The following is a 23,527-nucleotide window of genomic DNA, read 5'->3' on the forward strand; positions in this document are numbered from 1 at the left end:
AACAGCTAAAAAAATATATATATAAATATATATGTATATTTATATATAGAAAAAATTAGCCAGGCATGGTGGCGCGTGCCTGGAGTCCCAGCTACTTGGGAGGCTGAGGCAGTAGGATTGCTTGAGCCCAGGAGTTTGCGGTTGCTGTGAGCTAGGCTGACCCCATGGCACTCTAGCCCAGGCAACAGAGTGAGACTCTGTCTCAAAAAATATAAATAAATAAATAAATAAATAAATAAATAAATAAATAAATAAATAAATAAATAAAAATAAATACTATTTGTACTTGAATTTTATAGAAAAACACAGTTTACTTTTATTTTCCCATTTGGCATTTCCACAGCAAACTTACTTCTTACCGTGACTGCTGTGCAGCCTTGGCCAACTACTCCAGATGTTATGCCTTGTTTCTGAATCTGATAAACAAATACCAGAAGAAGCAGGTCAGTTCTTCATTCACTTAATTTTTCAATGAGTCTTTGCATTGTTATATTTGTGTAAGCCCATGTTGAATGACTTTATATTTTGAATGTATAGGTTTCTGTTAGAAGCTTCCATTAGATGTATAAAGCTGCCCCAGGATTCAGTGAGTTAGCCTATAGGGATTGAGAAAGCAGTAGTTTGAGGCAACTGCCTCAATGGGATGTCAACGTTCTGGGAAGTTTCCCGATTTAGGGAGGAAGGTGGTAGTGTTGTTCCTCCCAGTGATCCGTAGACCACCTACATGAGACTCACCTTGGGGTGGGGTTGGGGTGCACTGGTTATTTCCAGGCTCCACCTCAGGCCTACTGAGTCAGATAGGTGGGGTGGGGACCTGGCCATCTGCATTTTAACAAGAACCACCGGGACTTCTGATACAAACTAAAGTTTGGGATCCCCCCTACACTGGATGTTTCCTGAAGATTCTTCTAGCCCTTAAATTCTCTAATTCTTTGACCCTGTCATTGTGTTTAGAAGATGAAATTTCTAGGTAAAGTATTTAAATGAAATAATTTAGTTTTGATGGATTGGGGCAAAAATATATACAGTTGTTTAAAAAAAGGAAGAACTCACAAATGATTTCCCCTTAATACAATCATAATATTTAGTACAAACATTAATTTTTATTATGTTTTTAAATTTTCTGTAAGTACAGCCTACTTTTATTCACTTTTATAAATGATTAAAGTGGCATCAACTTAATGAGACATTTTATACACGAATACAATATATGTATTCATTTAAAATATGGGAAATTTTCAAAAGCACGTAGTACATTTCACCAGTATAAGGCCAAATAATTTGTTATGTGTATACTAAGAATATTGTAATCTAAAGCTTTGTGTTTGTTTATATTAACCATATTAAGACCACTTTAAAACATAATCCCTGTTTCCATTAGCTAGCATTGAAATTTTTTCTTTTTTTTGTGAGAAAGGGCCTTGCTCAGTAGCCCGGGCTAGAGTACAGTGGTGTCACCATAGCTCACTGCAACCTCAAATTCCTGGGCTCAAGGGATCCCCTGCCTCAGCCTCCCAAGCAGCTGGAACTACAGGAATGCACCACCACACCTAATTTTTCTATTTTTTGTAGAGACAGGGTTTTGCTCTTGCTCAGGCTGGTCTCGAACTCCTGGCCTCAAGCGATCCTCCTGCCTCAGCCTCCTGCCTAGCCAAAGTGCTAGGATTATAGGCGTGACCCACCACTCTTGGCCTGAACTTATTTTTATCCAGCCAAGTACTTCTGCTGAGAATGATTAAATTTGTCAGATTTTACACTATTTTAGCTATTTATCAGAAGGTCATTAGTCTATTTTTAGTTATATAAATGACAGAAATTTCTGTGCTCATATTATATCATTACTAAATTATAAAGATGATAAAACCTTGCTTAATGGGTTAATAAAGTTTTATTTATTTAATTTTTAAAAACTGATTTACAAATATGCAGTTGAATTTTTTATTCTGAGTATTTGGATTACAAATGCCTTCTCCTATGTATTTTTCATTTTCTGTGAATTACATACTTTGACTGAAAAATTGGAATGAATTTGATTAATCTACCTTAAAGTATTCACAATGTACTGTTCATTTAAGTGTCCATTAAACATTTCTTAATTTAGATTTTGGTACAATATAGTATCAGAACTGAAATCTTTGGACAAATGAATTAACCTGATGAAAAGCTTAGCCACTCCTATTCCTGATTTCATTTTTTAAGTAAAAAAAAAAGATTTGTTTACTTATTTAGACACTGGGTCTCACTCTATTGCCCAGGCTGGAGTGCAGTGGTGTGATCCTAGCTCACTTGCAGCCTCGAACTCCTGGGCTCAGCAAATCCTCCCACCTCAGCCTCTCAAATAGCTAGAACTACAGGCATGTGCCACCATGCCTGACTGATTTTTCTTATTTTTTGTAGAGATGGGGTCTTTCTATGCTGCCTAGGCTGGTCTCGAACTCTTGGCCTCAAGCAATCCTCCTACCTTGGCCTCCCAAAGCATTGGTATTATAGGCATGAGCCACTGCACCCAGCCAGTAAAAAAAAAATGAAAAGATAGTTTATTATAGCTTTAAAAGAATTCTTTTAGATGTTATATTTAAAGAGATTTATTTATGTATTTTATTTTGTAATTTAGAGATTTTAATTTTAATTTTATCTTACCATCATTATTCTTTTTGTTTTGGTGTTTTGATCTTAGATGACTTAGATATCTTTGACTGGAGAAGACTTCTTTGTCTTGCACTGGAATTTTCAAATGTTGAAAGAAAACACTTCCGTTTAACAGTTTGATTTCAAATTATGTTATAACATATAATTTTTTTAAAGGAAGAAAATCCATCAATTGAGTGCTGACAAATAGCCCTATTATTTTATGGCATTACTAGTAGATACTGTTTTGTTTCTCTGATTGTAGCTGAGATGATGGCCATGTTGAATAAACAGAAAAAAAATCCTGGTGTCTTGCCAATATCAGCGTGGGCTAAGGGTATGCTTTTTCTGGTTCAAGTGACTAATTGTCCTAAAGTTTAATTGGCATAAAATTTTACCACCCTTCTCACTAAAATACTTTTCACTTTAGACCAATGGTTACCTGTAAAGCAAAGCTGGTATTGAAAAACCACATTTTCTCTATTGACTTATAATTTTGTGTTCTTATTAAAATTATTTTAATTTCTAAAGAATAAAGAGCACCTTGTAAACTATGTACAGTAACATGTTGATTGAGAACCATCAATGAAATGCATAATTTATCTGCTTAATCACTAACCTTATTTTAATTATTGTGGTGAAAATCATATTCAAATATATACTACATATTTCCTTTCCTTCTTAGAGTATATTAAAAGTAATTTTACCTCTTGTTGATGCCAAAGGTCATTATTATAAGCATTAATTATTGCTCTAGAGGCTATTTGTCCCACACTGGGAGCCTGAGTCTATCAATGAGGTTCTTTAAATGTCTGTGTCTTCTGTAGATTTTCTCTCTCTTCCCTTTCTGTTGGTTGCTACCTCTACGTTTCGTGGTCTACCTGCCCTTTTGCAATTATTTGCTTGCAATTAGCAGGGAAACCTCATAACCAAGCTTATTAAAAGTAACAGCTAAGCTGGGTGTGGTGGTGCAGTGCCTGTCGTCCCAGCTACTTGGGATAGCTTGAGCCCAGAAGTTCAAGTCCATCCTGAGCAACATAGCAAGACCTTGTTGCTAAAAAAAAATAAATAAGTAAAAAAATAAAACCTACAAAGTCTATAACTGAATATGAACAGGCTCTTAGTGAGAAGAGCCTAAGAGACTCTGATGAAATTTCTCTGTAACTTCTCTTCCAAGCCAATTCACATTTCAAGATGTAGCTCTCATACCCCCTTCTCTCTGAAGCCCTCCCAAGACCAACTTCTCCCGCTCAGAGAACATTTTAAAGACTTTAACATAGCTAGTATACTCCCAGCTAAGAACCCAAGCAGTATGCTTATGATCTTAACCACTTCACTAGGATTGAGAAAAACTACCGAACCTTAGAAATCAGGTGTGGAATGAGAGGAGGCATGTCCTCACAGTCACACGGGGCTTGTGGAATGGCCTGGTCAGGGCTTAATTCTCCAGGCCAGTGTATCAGTGTTTGAACTTGCTATTTACTATTTGATTAGAACCCAGACACTATGAAGATACACATTAATTTTTTTAGATTTCTGTCTGGTAGGCAGGATCACCTCAAAAGTTATGGTTTAATTCCCTTGCAGGCTATTAGTCAGGTGTATATCTAACCTAGAAATTTTATTCTAATATTCTTCTAAGTGTTTGTAAATTCCCAGTTCTTCAATCGAGAATTCTTGGGACCAACTTTACCATGGTCTTGGCTCCCTCATTAATGAGGGAAATAATTTTTATTTTATTTATTTATTTATTTTTGAGACAGAGTCTCACTCTATTGCCCGGGCTAGAGTGAGTGCCGTGGCGTCAGCCTAGCTCATAGCAACCTCAAACTCCTGGGCTTAAGCAATCCTACTGCCTCAGCCTCCTGAGTAGCTGGGACTACAGGAATGTGCCACCATGCCCGGCTAATTTTTTCTATATATATTTTTAGTTGGCCAGATAATTTCTTTCTATTTTTAGTAGAGACGGGGTCTTGCTCTTGCTCAGGCTGGTCTCGAACTCCTGACCTCGAGTGATCCACCCACCTCAGCCTCCCAGAGTGCTAGGGTTACAGGCGTGAGCCACCGCACCCAGACTTGAGGTAAATAATTTTTAAATGTGTTAATTTTATATTTGCATGAGTCATGTTTCTGACTTCTTAAAAATTATGCTTCGACTAGATACTGTCTTTTACTTATAATAAAGATTGAAATGTTATAGTTTTGAGCTATCACTTTGATTTTTTTCTAGTAATAAGAATACATAATTTATATTTTCCTCAAGACCAAAATATTTTAGAAGAGTGAGGAAAGAGTTCTGGCTACAAGGAAGTAGTTATGTGTCCCAACTACTTCCTAAAATTATTAACCAAAAATTCCCATAAATCTTTGTAAATTTTTTTGGGGGGGTTTCTCCAAGTGGTTGTCATTTATGTGGCTGCCTTTCCCACTACTAAAAGTTCACAAAGGGCACAGACTTTGTCTTGATAAATCTGAAATGATGCTTGGCAAAGTAATCTCCTGAGAAGTGCTCAAAGAAAGAATTTTGAGTGTGTGAAATGCTTTGGAACATGTAAAGTGTTATAAAATATTTTTTCTAATACTGAAGTACTTCTTCCTTAAATATTTACTTTCCTCTTCCTAGTTTGGAGGAGGAAATAACAAGAATTCTTTTCCACAATTTTCACATTGGTGGGCTGCCATAAACAACTGCAAAACAGAAATGATGGATTTTTAAATTACTTCAAACCAGCACAGCATCTTAGGTTCATGTTTCCCTTGGCCAGGGTGGCTAGATGAATACGACAGTTTGTTTTTCATCTTTCCTTAATGTCCTGATGTGAATGTATTGATCTGTGGTGTCTAAAAACTTTGCTACACTTGAGATTTACTTTGAGGTTGAGGCTTGGAACTGATCTTGGAAATGTAAATCAGCCCTCCAGCAACTTACTTAAATTGAATTATTGCTTCCTATAGTTATTGTTGGAGAAATATACTTTGGAAGCTTTGCAGTCTCTTAATATTGTGGCCCCCAACCCCCGGGCCATGGACTAGTACCATAGGTCCGTGGCCTGTTATGAGCCAGGACGCACAGCAAGAGGTGAGTGGAGGGCAAGCCAGTGGAAGCTTCACCTGTATTTACAGCCACTCCCCATCTCTTGCATCACCGGATAAACTCTACCTCCTGTCAGATCAATGGTGGCATTAGATTCTCATAGGAAGGTGAACCCTACTGTAAACTGCACATGTGAGGGATCTAGGTAGCGTCTGCTTATGAGACTCTAATGCTGATGATCTGAGGTGGAGCTGAGGCAGTGATGCTAGCCCTGGGGAGCGGCTGAGAATACAGATTATCATTAGCAGAGAGGTTTGACTGCACAGTAAATGTAATGTGCTTGAATCATCCTAAAACCATCCCCTGTCTGGTCTGTGGAAAAATTGTCTTCCATGAAAACCGTCCCTGGTACCAAAAAGGTTGGGGACCCCTGTCTTAATATACATAGCTATCACCAAGTAATTAAACAATCAGAAAAAGTATATATTATCTTTGTTCTGAGAGGTTAATAGTGCCTCTGTCTTAAAAGCCTGACTACATTTAGAATCAGCAAAAGTTTCATTTTTTTTAAGATTCATTTTTAAATTAAATCATGTTTATGGCTGTGTTTTCAAAAAACATGAAAACAGAAAAAGAATAAATAAAAAACTCTTTATAGTGATAAATGAAATGTCACCTACACTCCCCTCTCTAATTGATCTTAGCAGGTGGGTGGGGAGTTTCACAGGAAGTTGCCAGTAGCTGCCACAGTCCACCAAGGGGGAAATCCTGTTTTGAACCAGGCAGCACCAGGGCTGATTGCTGTCCGGAGAAGTAGAATATTTCCTTCCCCATCTGCTGTTGTTTTCCATTAAAGAAAAAAACCCAGACATTTTTATTTACCATTAGAAAATATCAAAAGAAAAAATTTTCCATTATTTTTACATTCTTTATCTCTTGTCAAGGTAAAGTCTGATTTTAGCACCTAAGAATGGGTCTTTCTAAATATACTTTAATCTGTCTGTATCAACTCCATCTATAATGAGGGGTTAAGGGAGAGGTTTTCACTTTTATTTTCTACACATCTGTAGAATGTGTAGAAATTATTAATATTTACAAGGAGCATGGATATATATTTTTTTAAAAAGCAATATTATAAAGACAGATAATGGGTTTTAAAGTGGTGAGATTTCTAATTTTTTCTTGATTTGTTTCAAGTGAGCAGCAGGTTTCGGGAGTCTATAGTATAAGACATTAAGGTGGTTCCTTAAAATACTTTTCTCCAATATTGACAGCAGGTGCAGGTTCCCACAAAACCTCAGGAGATTTTAAAGTGATTAATGAAATCAGGGTCAGTCTTTCTCCACAGGAACGTGGCTGACAGTGAATCTCTCTGACAAAGAAGGAACCAACTTGGCAAGACCCACCAGGTGTTGATGTAGGTTTCCCAATAAGTGGTAATAACCACTCACCTTTTGCCTTTTGCGCTGGCAGCTGAGGGAGAGAGTCTTAGCTGGAGAAGACAGGATGGTATGTTAGCCTCTTCCATGAATTTTCTCTGCTAAACTTGTGTCAAAACAAGTCATCCTGGGACCAAACCTAGTTTGCACGGCTGAGGCTGCAGGCCTGGCCAGAGTGGGCCACGGGGAGGGGGCGGTGCGCACGGAGCCTTCTGCTCAGGACCCGCAGAAGGGCTGGCTGAAGGGAGGCACGTTCACCGTAGCCAGACGAGCACGAGTTGTTGACTTGTTTGTTAGTGAAACAAACACCAAATTTTACCGTTAAAATAATCAGCAAATATTCCTGCAGATGTCCTGTTTTGAGACAGTTTGTAATATATACCCATATCTAAACTTTGCCAGTTTGCAACAGATAAATTGAGAGTGATTAGTTTGTTTAAACTAGAACACAGTCTGATTTACACCACCTCTCTCTGCTCCCAGCCCTCGGTGAGGCAGGCCGAGGCCTGTCTATGATGGTATAGCCGGGGCTTCTGGGTCCTCAACAGTCTCCAGGGAAAGGTAGCAGCTCCTTCCAGCTCTCATAAAAGACTTCTGCCGGGAGAACCAGGGAAATGTCTTTGGCTCGTATCTACGCGGTTAATTTGTCTAAGATCCATGACACAACTAGGAACTCCAGTTCCCACACACAAAAAAACTGAGACAGAAACAGCATTTCAGTCGGCCTGATGCAATCTGAAAGCTAAACTTTAGAGTTAGGTAAAGTATCTATTAAAAACACTGACCAAAATTCAATTACATGACAAATCTCATTTAAGAAAGATGCACATATTGTCTGCTTGATGGTGTAAACTGCATTTGGTACAAACCGAATGTGCAAACAGATGGGCTTAATAACGACAGGAAGAGCGGGGTTTGCTATCAGCCTTGGGAAGCAGAGTCCGCCTGAGGAGGCGCCCCTGACGTCAGTGTTGCCACGTTTAGCATCTCAGCAAAATATGCTTGCGTTTGTTTTTTGGAAGAACATGAAGGGATTTTCCCCACTTCTGCTGTAAATATCTACTGGGCAAGGGATCTGGTAAAACGTCTCAAATAAGACTTTTAAAAGACTGGCAATATTTTGCAAAGGTCACAATCCAAAAAGAACAAACTTTATCTACATTTCCCCATGTGTCCATTGACTCACTTCTATTTAATCCTCTCCACTTGTAGATGTGGTTCATCTCTTGGTTTTTTAAAACAATTTCCAGATGCAGGACCATCATTAGAGGCTTCACAGACACTGGGAATCACCTTGGTGATGCTGTTGTTAAGGTCACACCTCTCTCATCCCGTTCAGACTTCCTTTTAACATACACTGTCTTCAGCCTTGTGTACACAATGACGCTGATTTGGAATGCTTAGTTGTTGTGGTGTCAGAAATGAGACCGGGAATGTCTGGACAGTGTGGGCTGAAAGCAAAAACATCCACCGTTTTTCTAGCTGTTCATCTCCAATGCAACCACAGCCATTCAGCAGTCCAGAGAGAACACGACCTCTCTTCTCCTCCATCGTCTTTGGGGCCATGGAGGATTGGTTCGCCTTGGCTCCGTCTCTCCCTCTGTCTTCTCCCTTGAAGGGGTGTGCCCTGTGGCTGTCTTCCCAGCCCCTCTGTAGGCACCTTCCCAGTAGGTGCTGGGAGCCTTGGACTGAGTATGCCCCTTTTTTCAACTTTGGCCTTGGTCTACAAGCCTGACCGGGCAAGCCGGCTACACAATAAACCCTTAGCTTGTTCATTCTTTCCAGTTCCTGCCGCTTTGCCCTTGTGAAACTGGCTCTTCCTCCACTCAGCAGGGGACCCAAACGCCTGATGTCTGCTAGCTTAAAAAAGAACTGAACACAGTGAAATTCTAGTACTTTTGAGTTACAGCTGCATTCAGAGGCATCTAGTGAGTGCTCAATAAATGATTGCTGGTGGAATGGATAGGTGGATGGAGGAATCAAGTAAAATCTCTTCTGGTTTTAAAATGATGTTCTACTTAGATTCTTGGTTTTGGGTCTCCAACATTTCAGATTCTTCCATTCTGTAAAGTTAAACACTTATGCAAATTGCTGACCCACTTTCAGTGTCCTATTGTTAGCATGTTTGCAGTAGCACACAGTCTGTCTTCCAGTGTGCTCAAAGGTGTCTGTTCTCTAAGCCACCTGTAAAACCCAATTAATGTTTGGGTTTTGTACAAGGGTAGAAAGTTGGATAAACAACGCAAATTGCAAATCCTGGTTCAGCTCTCAGGCATGAGAAGTTTGTAACCAAATTTTACACAGGGCATCTTGATTAATTTTCTGGTTAAGAGAGGGTTCAGATATTAAACACATTTACACCCCCTTCAGTTTCAACCCGTTCTCGAATATCTTTCTAAAATGTTTTCCTTTACTTAGTAGAAGTAGTTCTCTCCTAAGTGGAGTCTTTGGAACACAGTTTATTCTTTCTGTGACAGCTTGATATCGTTCCTTCCCCATGGTCAACATTATGCATGTCAGTTATTTTAAGGTCCGGTAGGAAGGGCGTGGGAGCCGGGGAGGAGCGTGCTCACTGGCCGTGGGTGGGGAGCCCTGTGAGGTAATGCCGCAGTGGTCGCACAGGGCCAGATGGTGCACTGGGTGCCGGCTCTGACATTTATTTAATAGACAGCGGATGTTTTTGAGCAAAGGGATGAGGTAAGAGCTTCAGGAAGTGGCGTGAATGTCGACTGCAGAGAAGGCTCTAAAAGGTCTCTGACAACTGTCTATAGATAGATTAGCCAGAGCAGGCATGGACGGGGGAGTTGGGGGACACTTTGAGATGCCATAGTCGAGAGGACTTGGTGACTGGCTGCGAGGGGTGTGGAATAGAGAGGAACCAATGCCCCTGGGGCTGGGGGGTTGGGGAAGTGCGGGTCACTGGGAACAGGGAGTTGCGCTGGAGGTGGTTGTGGAAACCATCGGTGTGTACAGTAGTGATTGTTCAAGTCCTGGCTCTTCTCTGCACTAGTGCTTGACTTTGGGCCTAGTGAGTCTCCTGAGGGCTCCGCCTCCACATCCCTGAGCAGGGCTTAAATCTCCTTCATTGGCTTTAGGCCAATGTCTCTCACACAGGAAGTGACATTTAACAGCTACTGCTACTGCTGCTGTTGTTGGAGGTTGACATAGATCACACTGTTGAGCAGTGTCCTGCTCCTTGCTTTGTTCTGTTAAAATAATTTGATTTTCAGGCTTGTGGGTCCCGTTCAGATCGAGTGACTTGCTTGCTCATGAGGGTACAACATATGCTGAACCAAGGAGAATATCCCACAGGCGAGGACTGGGGTGCTCTGTTGGGGTCGGGCGTTTTACAACAGGTGTACGTGTTTGTCTAAGTTCTGGCTGGCCATAGCTGTTGCCAGGCTGATTCTGTTTTAAGCAAAATTAGAAAGTCAATATGAACTGGTTATACTAGACTGCCTTCTTTAGAAAAACAAAATTCTCTGTCCTGATTCATCTTCATTTTGCTATTTCAAAACCACACAGTTGTGGTATGAATATGTAACTTTGTGTTAAATTTAATAAAAATGTTATGAAAGTGGAGTGTTAATTTATAGCTGATTCTCAGATATTGTTTTAAGAATAAAGGAGGCAATCTGTGCCTCAAAGGAGAACTGCATATTGGTGAAATCGTTTTCTGCTGTGGGATTGGTGCTCCCTACAAATTGGTGATTTTGGCCCTGGTTTATTTTTTAAAATCTTTATAGGATATTTAATTAAGTGATATTTTGTGGGCTTGAGATGGATCGGGCTGTGGAACAACAGATACTCTCTCCATAATCCTGCCTAGTGCAGACCTTGCTTCAACAGGGGGGAGTTTCAGAGTGCACGATGTGGGGGCAGGGGCCACCCGTGGCGAGGTGAGGGGCTTGCCAAGCCCGCTTGCTCAGCCTCCTCCTTCAGCATTCCAGATGAGTCCAGACAAGCTCTGGCATGGGTAAGAGGAAATACCACCTCTGCCAATCTCTTGTGAGACTGCTTCTATTTTGGCGTATTCCATACTCCCTAGATCCACAGAAGATATATTTGAGAGAGGAAGAAAGAAAAGAAAAGATGCCTTAGCCAACCTTGGGAAAGAGGACAGAAACAGTGAGCACAGCAGTTGCTGGAAGTTTGGTGCTGCAGACGGCGCAATCTGCCATCCCATTTGTTGATCTCGCATGCCATGCTTCAGTTGGCACCGCGGCTGCCAGGAAACACCCCCTCCTTTTTCCATCTGCAGGCAGGGAAGAGGTATTGTGACAGTGTTAACCCTTCCTGCCCTACAGCCTAGAGCTTCTTCTTCCCCACTTTAGGCTGAACAATCTGAGCCACGTTAGGGCCTACAGAAATATTAGAATCAAAGAATATTAGAAGCAGAAGGGGCCTGAAGGAAGTTTTAGAGAAAGCAAAGCAGCACTTAGTCTTCCCAGATTAGATCAATGTGACAGTGGGTAGAGGTAATTTGAATATTGAAGAATAATGCTCACTAAGGAAATCTGCTTTTACCTACAGCCAGGAATCTGGTCTAAATAATCCTGGCAAAGCAGCACTGCCAGGTGGAGGTGGAGCAGGCCTATGCAGCCTGCCGGGTTAGACCAAGACAAGCGAGCCCAGGTAGGTGGAGGTGCAGCACCGAGGCCTAGGGAGAAGACGGCCAGCCAGCATCCTCAGAGGATGGCAGTGACATGGTAGGAGGTAAATTGACTAGTCCTGGTAATGATTTAGGGAGCAGAGTGCAACTATTTATTACATTTCTTAAGAAATCATTCAAAATCACTCATAACATCTTTCCTGTCTTGTTTAATGTGCTTTTGTGGAAATGGGAGAAGATTGGATCATGGTGAAGTTCAGACATTATTAACATAACTGCCATCAAGTGTACGAGGGAGGTTGCTGTCTGGATTGTAAAAGAGATCATGATTAGCTTTGTTCAGATTAAAGAAGTGGAAGTTATCATTTTTAGTGAATTAGCTAATTTGTATATATTAATATAAATGCTTAGAACAGTGCCTGGAACATCATGAGTACTGTGTTACTGCGTTAGTTGCTGTCACTACCACTGCTGCTGCTACTATTATTATTATGATTTTCAGAAGTAGAACTTGTATAGTGTATTTAATCAGAAAACATGTATCAAAGTTTACATGAAAATTTTGCTCAGAGTCCTCAGCTTAAAAAACATAAAATGGAATTTTCCTTTAAGGAACTTAATTCTTAGAAATACCCGTGTCCTGATTGTAAAACTGCTTTTCTACTAGATCTGGCCAGGGTGGAAGAGAAGCTACCAAGTCAGTGCTCTCCTTCCAGAGCCCGGGGTAGGGCCTTTGCCATGTAACCTCTGGTTTTATGTGAAGTGGGATTTGAATATTATAATCAAATTGTGTGTGCTAGTTTTAGATTTCAGGCCCACAGGATTCAGCTTCTTTAGGGAACAATCAGATGATCTAAGAATGAGAAGATGGCCCCAGGCCCAAGAAAGGATTGTCCCAGATCCTCTCAGGACTCCTCTTCCCCTGCCAGCCCACTCTCCAGACAGAGAGAGGCACATTTCCCAGGGTTGACCTCGGATCCCTTTGTGATAACCCTGCTGTTCCTCCACTGTTCACTGAGCATCCTCTTTAAACCCTTCTAAGACTATTGGGTCTGTCCACAGAGTTTAATGCTGTTTATTAATCAGCACTTTATTGATAATAGACAAAAAGAGTTCAGACAATTTGTGCTTTGCCTGTTATATCTCATGAAATCTTACAGTCCGATACTTTCCCCATTTTGCACATGAGTTAATGGAGGCACAGAGAGGTAAGTACAGTGACCCGTGTGAGCCCAGCCCACCTGGCTCTGGAGCTGGAATTCATAACCCCCTTCCATGTCTAGCTTCTTGCCTAGTCATTTTAGTCTTTGCTTTCCGGGCACATATGTTAGCCTTGTCTTCGCAAATAGATTATAAACGCTTCAGAGCACCGTATCTCATGCCTGTTTATGAGTGTGAGCCCCCAGGCCCCCAGTGTTAAGAAATTATCTGAGGCCTAACGTTCCATTTCCCCGGGTGGAGCCAGGAGCAGGTTCTCCTAATGGGACGGCTGCTATGATTGGTTGACTGCTGTGAGTTGAAATGCTTCCAAAAATGAACTCTCTCCTGGACGGGCTCCAGTTTTTGCCATAGTGTTGGGCTCCATCCTTTCTTAATGTTTGGCAAATGGTTCCCAGCTGCATAAGTGGCAGCCTCTCTTCTCTGCCAGTGAGTGTCAGGGAAAACCTTTTGTTTTTTTTTGGCAAGAACAAGCAGGAACAAGTTGGTATTGGCAGAGGTCCTGGGGCAAATCCAGAAGTTGCCCTTCGTCCTTGATCCTCTGTTGTCCTTGGCACCACCCAATACTCGGTACAGGTGGCCCCTGACAGCCCACCTGGACCTGCACTCTTTGATGAAAGTGGGCCCAGCCCTCTGTCCTTCATCCCAGTTCCTTGAGGCTGCTGCTAACTATTAATCTGATAAACAAAGGCAGGTTTATGGTAATCCCTCTGGGTACATATTTGCATTTTAAAAGGAGATAATTCTTTAACTGTTCTGCTAGAATGCAGGGCAATGCAGGAGATAAACTAAGTGACACCCTGTATGGGAAGCAGGGTTTGGTGTGGAAAGGACTCCAGATTCAAATCCGGACTCTACCCCTCACCAGCCATCTGACCTGGCCAGCCTCCCCAAGCCCCAGTTTCTTGTCTGTAAGATGGCACAGTGTCTGGCACAATACATATTAGCACTCAGGCCAGGTATAGCCCCTCAGTGAGTAGTCCTTTGAAGTCTCCTCCTCCCAGGTGACCTCCTTCACCACCCACGGGAAGGCTAATCTTGACTTATATGTCCGTGCATTGCTGTCAAACTAAAAACATAATGATTTTGTAGCTTCTTTAATTTTAACAAGTTCTCAGCTTGGAATTTTTTAAAAACATTTTAAAATTGTGAAATATAGCTGTATACAGAGAAGTGCATAAAAAATATATATACACAATTGAGCAAGTAATTATGAAAGTGCCTGGGCACGGTGGCTCACACCTGTGCTTCTAGCACTCTGGGATGCTGAGGAGGGAGGATCCCTTGAGCTCAGGAGTACGAGACCAGCCTGAGCTAGAGTGAGACCCCGTCTCTACTAAAAATAGAAAAATTAGCTGGGTGTTGTGGCTCATCCCTGTAGTCCCAGCTACTTGGGAGGCTGAAGCAGAAGGACCGCTTGAGCCCAGGAGTTTGAGCTTGCTGTGAGCTGTGATGATGCCTCTACACTTTACCCGGGGCCACAGAGCAAGACTCTTTCTCAAAAAGAAAAAAAAAGTGTCACTTATGTAACCACCACCCTGTTCAAGAATTGGCAGGCACGGCTTTAAAGTGGTGTCTGTAGGTAACGCAGTGGTTCTCAACTGGGGCGACTTTACTCCCAGGAGACATTTAGACATTTTCGGTTGTCATATCTGGAGAGGTGCTACTGGCATCAGTAGGGAGAGGCTAGGGATGCTGCTAAATGCCCTACGGTGCACAGGACAGCACCCCACGACGAAGAATTATCTGGCCTAAAATGTCAATAGTGCCAAAATTATGAAACCTTCTGTAACACAATCCACTATTTGGAAAAAGCCTGATTTTCAGAAACACAGTGAATGCTTCAGCAGGAGATGAATGTTTAGGAAAAGATCTGGACACTCAAGAAACCTGTTGTTGTCAAAACTTAGGTTTACATGACATATTTTTAGTAATACTATCCCACTTGACTAATTGTTCTCCGAAGGGAAAAAGAAGAAAAGCCAGCCAGAATTTCAGATGAGGGATCTGAAATTAATAGACCTTGCTGATGGCATCAATCAGTCTCTATGCTTTCATTGCTGCCAAGTGCTTTTAATCTCTGTCAATTTGCACCAATCTTGGGAATCAAATACTGTACGAGCGAGAAGCCAGACGTGTTTCATTTTGCCATTAATTAAACTGCAAATAAATTGAACGCTGTACTCTTTCCAACAACTTGTTCCAGCCCCTTTGCACTTGTAACTCTTTGTCTTTCATTTATTGCAGGATTTAGTCATTCGTATTGTTTTTATTCTTGGCAACCTGACAGCGAAAAATAACCAGGCTCGGGAACAATTTTCCAGAGAGAAAGGGAGCATCCAAACTCTGCTGTCCTTGTTCCACACGTTCCACCTAGTCGATCTGCATTCCCGGAAGCAAGCCTGCGAGGGAGCGGCGCTGCCCCAGGCGCACAGGCCCCCGTCGGAGGCCGAGGACGTGCTCATCAAGCTGACCCGCCTGCTGGCCAACATGGCCATTCACCCGGCCGTCGGCCAGGCCTTGGCTGCCAGCCGGCCAGCAGTGGGCCTGCTCCTGACCACGCTGGGTGAGAACCGGCCCGCTGGCTGCAGCCGGGGCTTCCGCAGCTCCAAGACGGTTCTGTGGTTGGGGTGTGGTGAGGATTGCATTAGTACAAGTGGCTCACTTGGAAGAGTTTTCCTAGCTGTGTGAAGGAAAAATTCCTCTTCTGTTCAGAACCGCCTTAAAAGTAATCCAGATTAAAAAGAGAGAGAGAGAAAGAAAAAGAAAACATAGTAATATAGATTATTACTAAAACCCACTGAATTGGATACTTTAAAAGGGCAAATGTTATGGTTTGTGAATTATATTGCAATTTAAAACAATTACACTGATCAAATGAACAAAAGTTGGCTAAACTAACCACAAAGAGTTTAAGCAAAGAGTTTAAGATCCCAGATTTTTCCTGGGGCAATCCACATGATTAGAGTTAATTTCTTTTTTTTTTCCTTCAGGTTCTTATATTATCTGTAATTACAGACCCCAGTCATTCAGTCCTTATCTTTCCCCTTGTATTAGTCCACTTGGGCTGCCATAACAGAATACCCAGACTGGGCAACTTAAACAACAGAGATTCATTTCTGACACTTCTGGAGGCTGGGAAGTTGAAGGTCAAGGTGCCAGCCAATTCAGTTCCTGGTGAGGGTCTTCTTCCTGGCTTGCAGACAGCCACCTGCTCCCTGTGTGCTCACGTGGCCTTTCCTTGGTGCCAGCACTTGGGGGAGGTGGACAGTCTCTCTCTCTTCCTCTTCTTATAAGGTCACTAGTCCTGTAGGATTAAGACCCAACCCTTGTGAGCTCATTTTAACTCTATGCCTCTTAGAAGCCGTACCTTCAAATATAATCATATTGGGAGTAGGGCTTCAACACAGGGATTTTAGGGGGGCAGCATTTGGTCCATAGCACCCTTTCCTACTTTTCAGCCCTGTCATTTCTCATGGGCACCTCTGCCTGCAGGTGTGTAGGGAATTAACTGCAATCCAGGGCAATCAGTTTAGCCACTACTAACCAGACTTGCGAAGATTTTGTTGTTGTGAAAAGAAGTTTAATGCCTGACAAAAATGATGTTTTGGAGTAATCTGCAAAGCCCCCCACCCCACCCCTCTTTGTCAATTTAAGAACCATTGATCGAGTCCTTCCAGCATAATCAGCCCTATGCTATGTGCTGCAAGTTTGTTTTCGTCTGCTCAGACTGCCATAACAAAATGCCATAAATTTGGTGGCTTAAACAACAGAAATTTTTTTTCCTACAGTTCTGGAGACCAGAAGTCCAAGGTCAAGTTGCCAGCAGGGTCAGTATCTGGAAAGGGCTCTCTCAGGGGTAGGGCTTTAACATGAATTTTGGGGAGACACAGACATTCAGTCTATAACAAGGTTTTAGAAATATAGGCAGGTATCTGTTTCAATGTGGAGGGATGTTGGATGCACAGACAAGACCCACACAGCTATGAGAAGTGCCAGAAGCAAGGTGCACACGGGCCTGAGGGCTGAGGGGGCAGAGCAGCCGAGCCCAGCCGTGGGTATGTAAGTGACAATGCCTTACTTCATCATGGAGCTTTACCGTTGAAAGGGGTGTTTTTGTATTTATCACCTCACAACAATGTGAGGGTAAGTTTTTATTATTTTCAGCATTTTACAGATAAGGAAACAGGCTCAGTGAGATATAGTAACTCTCCTAGGTCCCTAAGTAAGTTAGTAAGTAGCAGTTGTGGAGTCCCAAACCTGTGCCCCTATGCTCTATTCATCACTTGTTGTTGCCTGTCTCAAAAGAGGATTCTTAAATTCTGACCAAGATCTGCCCCAATGACTTACCACTTCCATATCATAACTCAAAAATCTATTCATTTAGTCTTGAACTCCTTTCCAAGCTGCTGACTGCACATTAAACCATGTGGGAGAACATGCATCCAGCTATTACAGAAATTCAGTTTCTGGCTGGACACGGTGGCTCACGCCCATAATCCTAGCACTCTGGGAGGCCATGGTGGGAGGATCGCTTGAGCTCAGGAGTTCAAGACGAGCCTGAGCAACAGATAGTGAGACCTGTCTCTACAAAAAATAGAAAAATTAGCTGGCCCGTAGGCTCCGTGCCTCCCTCACCAGGTGTTCTGCCTTCGTCTTGGGGGGGATTCCCAGGTGAGACTTCCCAGTGTACCCCCAGGGGTCACTGGAACTCAGGAATAGCCTGCTTTTCTTTTTTTGCTCTTAGGTGACCAATGAAACTAATCAGGTGGTTCTCAAATGTCCTTGCACATAAGACCCACGCGGGGAGCTTGTTAAAAGCACAGATTCTTTGCCCTATCCTCAGAGGTTGTGACTCATCGAGTTAGGTGTGGGGCCCGGGATCTGCATTTTAAAATGCTCCCTGGCTGGTCCTGATGCAGGTGGTCGAGGGCCTCGCTTTGAGAATGCCTTAGTCTGCAGAGTTAGAGCTCAGTGCTCTATGAGATTGAGCAAAAGTGAAGAAACCTTGCTCTCCAGTGATTGATCAGAGCCTCTAGCCTACCATGCCTCGGGCAGCTTGTGCAAGCAGGTGATCCCTTGTCTGTTCCATCTCCTGAAAGATTTTATCTTCAACTAAAAGCTTATAGGAGGGCAAAAGTCACCCTTGACAGAGGGTCACCCACCTCCACCTTCCCCTTACACAGCCCAGCTGCTGGGGGAATTTCTGAGCCCTCCCAAGCCCTCTCATGCTGGTCTCTGTTAATTTCCCACATGCCTTATCTGCACCAGTGTGGACTGGTGATCAGATTCCAGGAGAAGCTGCTGCCCCTCTGCTGGCCGAGCAGCTTAGGGCAACCCAAGGGTGGCAGCAGCAGGCTGTGAGTGTGAACCTTGAAGGGGCCCACCCACCGGTCTGCTTGTGCCCGCTGAGGTCAGAGCAGCTGCCACCCTGTTTATCCTCAGAGCGGAGCACTCCTCCCAGCCTGATGGCTCTCGCTGCATGGCACTGTCCCCCAGTCACATGGGAAAGTCATCCTTTGGGGTCATTTTTTCCACCTCCTTCCTCCCTGTGTCCTTCACAGAGGAGTTGCCTGTACCCCAGGACTTGCCTAGAGAAGACAGTCTCATTGCAGAGGGTCTTTTAAAAATCAGAATGTTTCTGGTAAGAACCAGCAGCCCTCTCAGTAAGCCCCTAGTCTCAGAGATTTGCTGACCTAGTGGCAAGCTCCAAATTCCAGATTCTCTTATATCCACGAGTCAGTTACAGAGGGTGGTGCGGTGTTCTCATGCTTTGTGGAGGCAGATTTATTGCCCCAGCCAGTTCTAATGGGAACTCAGTGATGCTGAGTCCTGGGCCTGAGCAGGGTGCTACGGAAAGAGTAGGACAGTAGGGTCAGGCAAACCTGCATCCAGATGTCTGCTCTGTGAAGTCAGGCAAAGTATTTAACTTCTCTAAGCCTCGGTGTTCTCATCTGACCCCCCTAAATCCATCTGTTGAAATCCTAACCCTCAATGTGATGGCATTTGGAGATGGAGCCTCTGGGAGATGCTTAGGCTCAGATGAGGTCATGATGTGGGGCCCTCAAGACGGGATCAGTGCCTTAGCAGAAGAGACACCAGACTTCTCCATCTCTCTCTGCCATGTGAGGACCCAGGGAGAAGTCAGCCATCTACGAGCAGGAAGAGACCCTCACCAGAACCTGAGCATGATGGCATGCTGATCTGGGACTTCAGCCTCCACAGCTGTGAGAAAATACATTTCTGTTGGTTCAAGCTACCCAGTTCATGGTATTTTGTTATGGCAGCCCTAGGTGACTGAGACAGATGTACCTTTTGAGAATTAATTACTGTGGGTTTAAATGCTTCTAAGTGCACTTAAAGCATTATTAGTAATTAACTTTCATGGGGTTAAATGCATGTAAAGTGCTTGGTGCTGTTCATGATGGGTGCTTAGCAGCTGTGAGCACCCACTCTCTTGCCCCAGATGGCATTCCTGCTGCCCAAACATGCGGTCCTACAGGAGGTGGGGACACATCAGAGAGCTACTCTGCATTTTCCGGGAAATCTAATGAATTTTTTACAAAGACAAGAGAAAAAACAGATTTCCCCAAACGCTGCCCCTAGTCTGGGGTGGAGGAAGCCAGTGCCTGGGGCCTCTCCTTGCCCAAGGGTTAGATTTTCACCTGAGTGGCTTCTGGTGAGCTTTCATTCCCAATGGTCCGTCTATTGTTTTAACAATCATTTACTTAGCACCCACTGTGCACTCTTTTAAGCCCTTAATGAATATTAACTCATTTAAACTTTGTAACAACAACCCTATATTGTAGGTGCAATTATCACCCCCACTGGACACTCAAGGATCCTGAGGTCCAGGGAGGTTAAAGGTCAAGGTCACGTGGCCAGTGAGTAGAAGCACCAGGATTCGGCTCCAGAGTCATGGCCGAAGGAAAGGGGGATCCTCTGGAGGTCCCGTGTTCCTTCTTTTATTTTGTCTCCCTCAAAAATAATTGGTATTCTTTCAGAGATTCCCTAGTAAACCAAGGTCACTAGAATATTGCCTGCTGTAGAACCCATACCAAAGTCCAAGACAATTCAGTTCCTATTCCCTTCCTGTGCACTTACACTAAAAAACAGGCAGTTAGGGCCTCATTGATTCTTACTCTCTCCAAGCAGCCGTTGGGCATCTACCACACACTGGCCCTATGCTGGCTGCTGTGGGCACACGGCCCACTGGCCCATTGTAGCCGAACAAATGACTGAGTTTTCTTTTGAATGTAGTAAGTCACAAAAGGCTATTCTCTTTAATGAAAAGGAAAAGAAGGCCAAAAGAAACGATCATTAAGTTAGAGAATTTAAGAGCTGGTACCATCGTCTCACTCAGCTAAAGCCCCCCTATTTGTTCCCTGAGAATCTTTGGTTTCGTACAGGAGGTAACAGCCCCTTCCTGCCCAGTAGAACTCAGTGGGCACATCATGGGCAAAGGTGTGCGCAGGTGCTGGGCCCACCAGGCATCCAGAGCAGCGCTGGCCGAGTGGAGGTGGCAGTCACATCTGGCACCGGACAGACATGTGCAGGGTGTGCGGTGAGTGGCAGAGGCCATTCAAGTTGCTGTGACTAGTTCAGTATCACCAGGCTCATGACTCTTGCTCTGATCCGCAGACCCTTATATCCAACCGCCTACCCCTCCTCTCCTGTGGGTGCTTCATAAGCACCTCAGACCTAAAGCTGAACTCACGACCTCCCAGCCAACTTTCCCTCTTCCTTAATTCAGAGAACATGGTCAACATCTACCCATTATGTGAGCCAGAAAGCCAGGGCGCATCCGGGTGGCTCCTCTCCCTCACACCTCAGTCAGCCTCCACCCAGGACAGTCTGTCAGCTCCATCTCCACCACCACCCACGTGTAAGCTCTGTTGCTGCTTCTGGCATATTCCCGGCTGCATGCCTGCATCTGCTCTTCTCCGTACTGCGGCCAGAGCATCAGGGGACGAGTCTGGAGACTGGGTGGGAGGCAGGGACAGAGTCACTAAGGGTCTGATGTGCTAAGCTAAAGGGTTCATTCACTCATTTGTTCATCCATTCTTGCAGTCAGCACCTAGTTACTGAGCACCCACTCTGCCAGACGCTGTTCTAGGTGCTGGGAACACAGCCTTGAATAAAACAGACAAATCACTAGTCCTCATGGAGCTAACATTTTCCCATAGAACATCAGGCGGTCGTATGTACTCTGGGGAGAATTAAAGCAGGGGAAGGGAAAAGAGAACAACAGATGCTATTGTATAGAGGGTGGTACTACAGGGTGGTTAAGGAGAGTATGTCCAACAAGGTGGCATCTGAGCAGCAGCTTGAAGGACACGAGGAGAGAGCGAAGCGGGTCACTGGAGGAAGAGTGCCTTCCAGACCGAGGGATCCACAGCGCAAGGTTCTCCAGCAGGCTCACGCTGATGTGCTCGCAGAAGCCAGGGGGCCAGTGCGGTGTCTCACATCTGTAATCCCGGCACCTTGGGAGGTTGGGCTGGGAGGATCGCTTGAGGCCAGGGGTTTGAGACTGCGGTGAGCCAAGATCGTGCCACTGCACTCCAGCCTGGGCGACAGAGCAAGAAAGACCCTGATCCCCACCGCCCCCCGCCAAAAAAGCCAGCAACAGGCATTGGCACTGTGGCTGGAGGCCAGAGTAGCAGGCGGGGCCAGCAAGGTAAGGCCTGGGGCGGCCCAGGTGGGGCCTGTGGGCCAAGCAAGGTGGAGCCATTGGTGGATTGTGAGCTGAGTGCTGTGACCTGACTAGCTCTTAAAGGATCACCATGTTGAGAATAGACTTCGGGAGGCAAAAGTGGAAGAAGAGAAGTCGGGGGGGGGGGGTGAAAGGTGGGCTGGGGTGGTGGTGGGGAGGTGAGAGGGGATCAGAGTCTGGTTGATAGTCACAGATGGATCATTCTGCCAGGAGATGGAGGTGTGGGAACAGAGTGCAGATGCAGCTGGTAGTGCCCCTGGGACAGCCTGAGGACAGGGCAAACTGGAGGGATTAGAGACGACTCCACTCACTAGGGTATTGGCCCCTTTGCTTTACTTCCCATACAGATCAGCCTGACTTTTCCAGACCTCCTGGCAGCAAGGACTGACCTTGGAGTGTCCTCCCTGCCCTGGCCAGAGTGGCCCCTTGCACTTGGTACACTTCCCTGCAGGAAGAATCGGGGGAATAAAGCAGCAAACGGAGCCCCCAGTGCCTTTGCACAGACCTTGCCCGGGACAGCGGCTTGTGCCTGGCGGTGCTGTTGCTGCAGTTGCAACGTCATTGGTTCTACCCCTGCAATGGGTCTTTGATTCCCTTATCCGCACTTTGTTTCAGAATGCAAGTCACTCGATGATTGTGAGGAGCTGGTGATCAACACTACAGCCACGATCAACAATTTATCTTACTACCAAGTGAAGAATTCTGTAATTCGAGACAAAAAGCTGTATATTGCTGAATGTAAGTTTCAGAGTTGGGTTTGGATAAATGCATGTTCATTTAAGGTTTTAATTTTACTAACTAAATACAGAACTGGAGGCATTAATATATTCTGACTTCTGGTACAAATATCTTAGAGCGTGATCTGATTTTAAGAAATTAGAACATGGGGTAATTAGACTATGGAAAAATTAGTTTCTTAGTTCTTGTTCAAGTCCCTTACAATTTGTATTTTATTATTGTTTTTAATTTTTAAATCATCAGTATTTAGTATGGTATTGGTTTCCATTCGCCTTAAATTAAAACTTAAATTCACTAATTTTATTTCTCTGGTGGTCACCAAATCCAGTGCTCTTAAAGCTGCTAGTGAGTAACAACATGGATGGAGTCCTGGAGGCCGTGCGCGTCTTTGGAAATCTCTCCCAGGACCGTGACATCTGTGATTTCATTGTGCAGAACAATGGTGAGTTAATGACACTTAAATTCATAAATGTGCACTTCTTGGCAACAATCACCAAAGTGCTTTTGGAGCTTGGGTGATTACAACGTTATACTTATTTCTGCTTTGAGATATGTAGAGTTTTATGTTGTGTTCTGTACATAAGGCTCCTGGCTCAAGGTGCCAAGATGGACCCTGGCAGTGTTGCCCTGTCCCTTGTGAATGTCCTCTGCAGTCGTGTGTGTGTGTGTGTGTGTGTGTGTGTGTGTGTGTGTTTGATGGAAACAAATAATCTGCACTTATCATTTCTGCCTATGAGAATGGACTCAAGAGACATTCTCTTTCATGTAGTAGAATGTCCATTACATTTTGCTTGTAATAGCAAAATGTGAAAACAATCTAAATGTCGATCAACAGGCAAGAGGAGAAATACATTACGGAATATTCATGCAACCAAATGTTCTACAGCATTTAAAATAAATGAACTAGACATCCACATATCCACATGGGTCAACCTCAAACACATAATGTAGGTGCAAAAAAGCTAGCAATAGGAGGATATATACAGAAGAATGCCACGAATATCAGTTTTAAAATATGCAAAGCTATTTTGAATATTGCTTATACATATGTATTCATGTAGTAATGGTATAAAGTATAAATAGTATTTGGAAATGAAAAGCTCCACATTTAACATAGTGTTTACCTTTGGAGGGAAAGGGATGTC

General features: G+C 43.7%; 1 protein-coding gene across 1 annotated transcript in view; it reads left to right on the top strand.

Moving 5' to 3' along the window:
* The window catches only part of ARMC2 (armadillo repeat containing 2), a 106,536-nt gene that overhangs the window by 73,756 nt on the left and 9,253 nt on the right, over positions 1-23,527 (top strand). The window contains exons 12-15 of the mRNA XM_045544135.1: positions 344-443; positions 15,179-15,497; positions 22,260-22,382; positions 22,711-22,824. Of these exons, the coding sequence (XP_045400091.1) occupies positions 344-443; positions 15,179-15,497; positions 22,260-22,382; positions 22,711-22,824 (656 nt within the window). The remainder of the gene's footprint in view (positions 1-343; positions 444-15,178; positions 15,498-22,259; positions 22,383-22,710; positions 22,825-23,527) is intronic.

The sequence above is a fragment of the Lemur catta genome, chromosome 2, assembly GCF_020740605.2.
Source record: "Lemur catta isolate mLemCat1 chromosome 2, mLemCat1.pri, whole genome shotgun sequence".
Lineage (NCBI taxonomy): Eukaryota > Metazoa > Chordata > Mammalia > Primates > Lemuridae > Lemur > Lemur catta.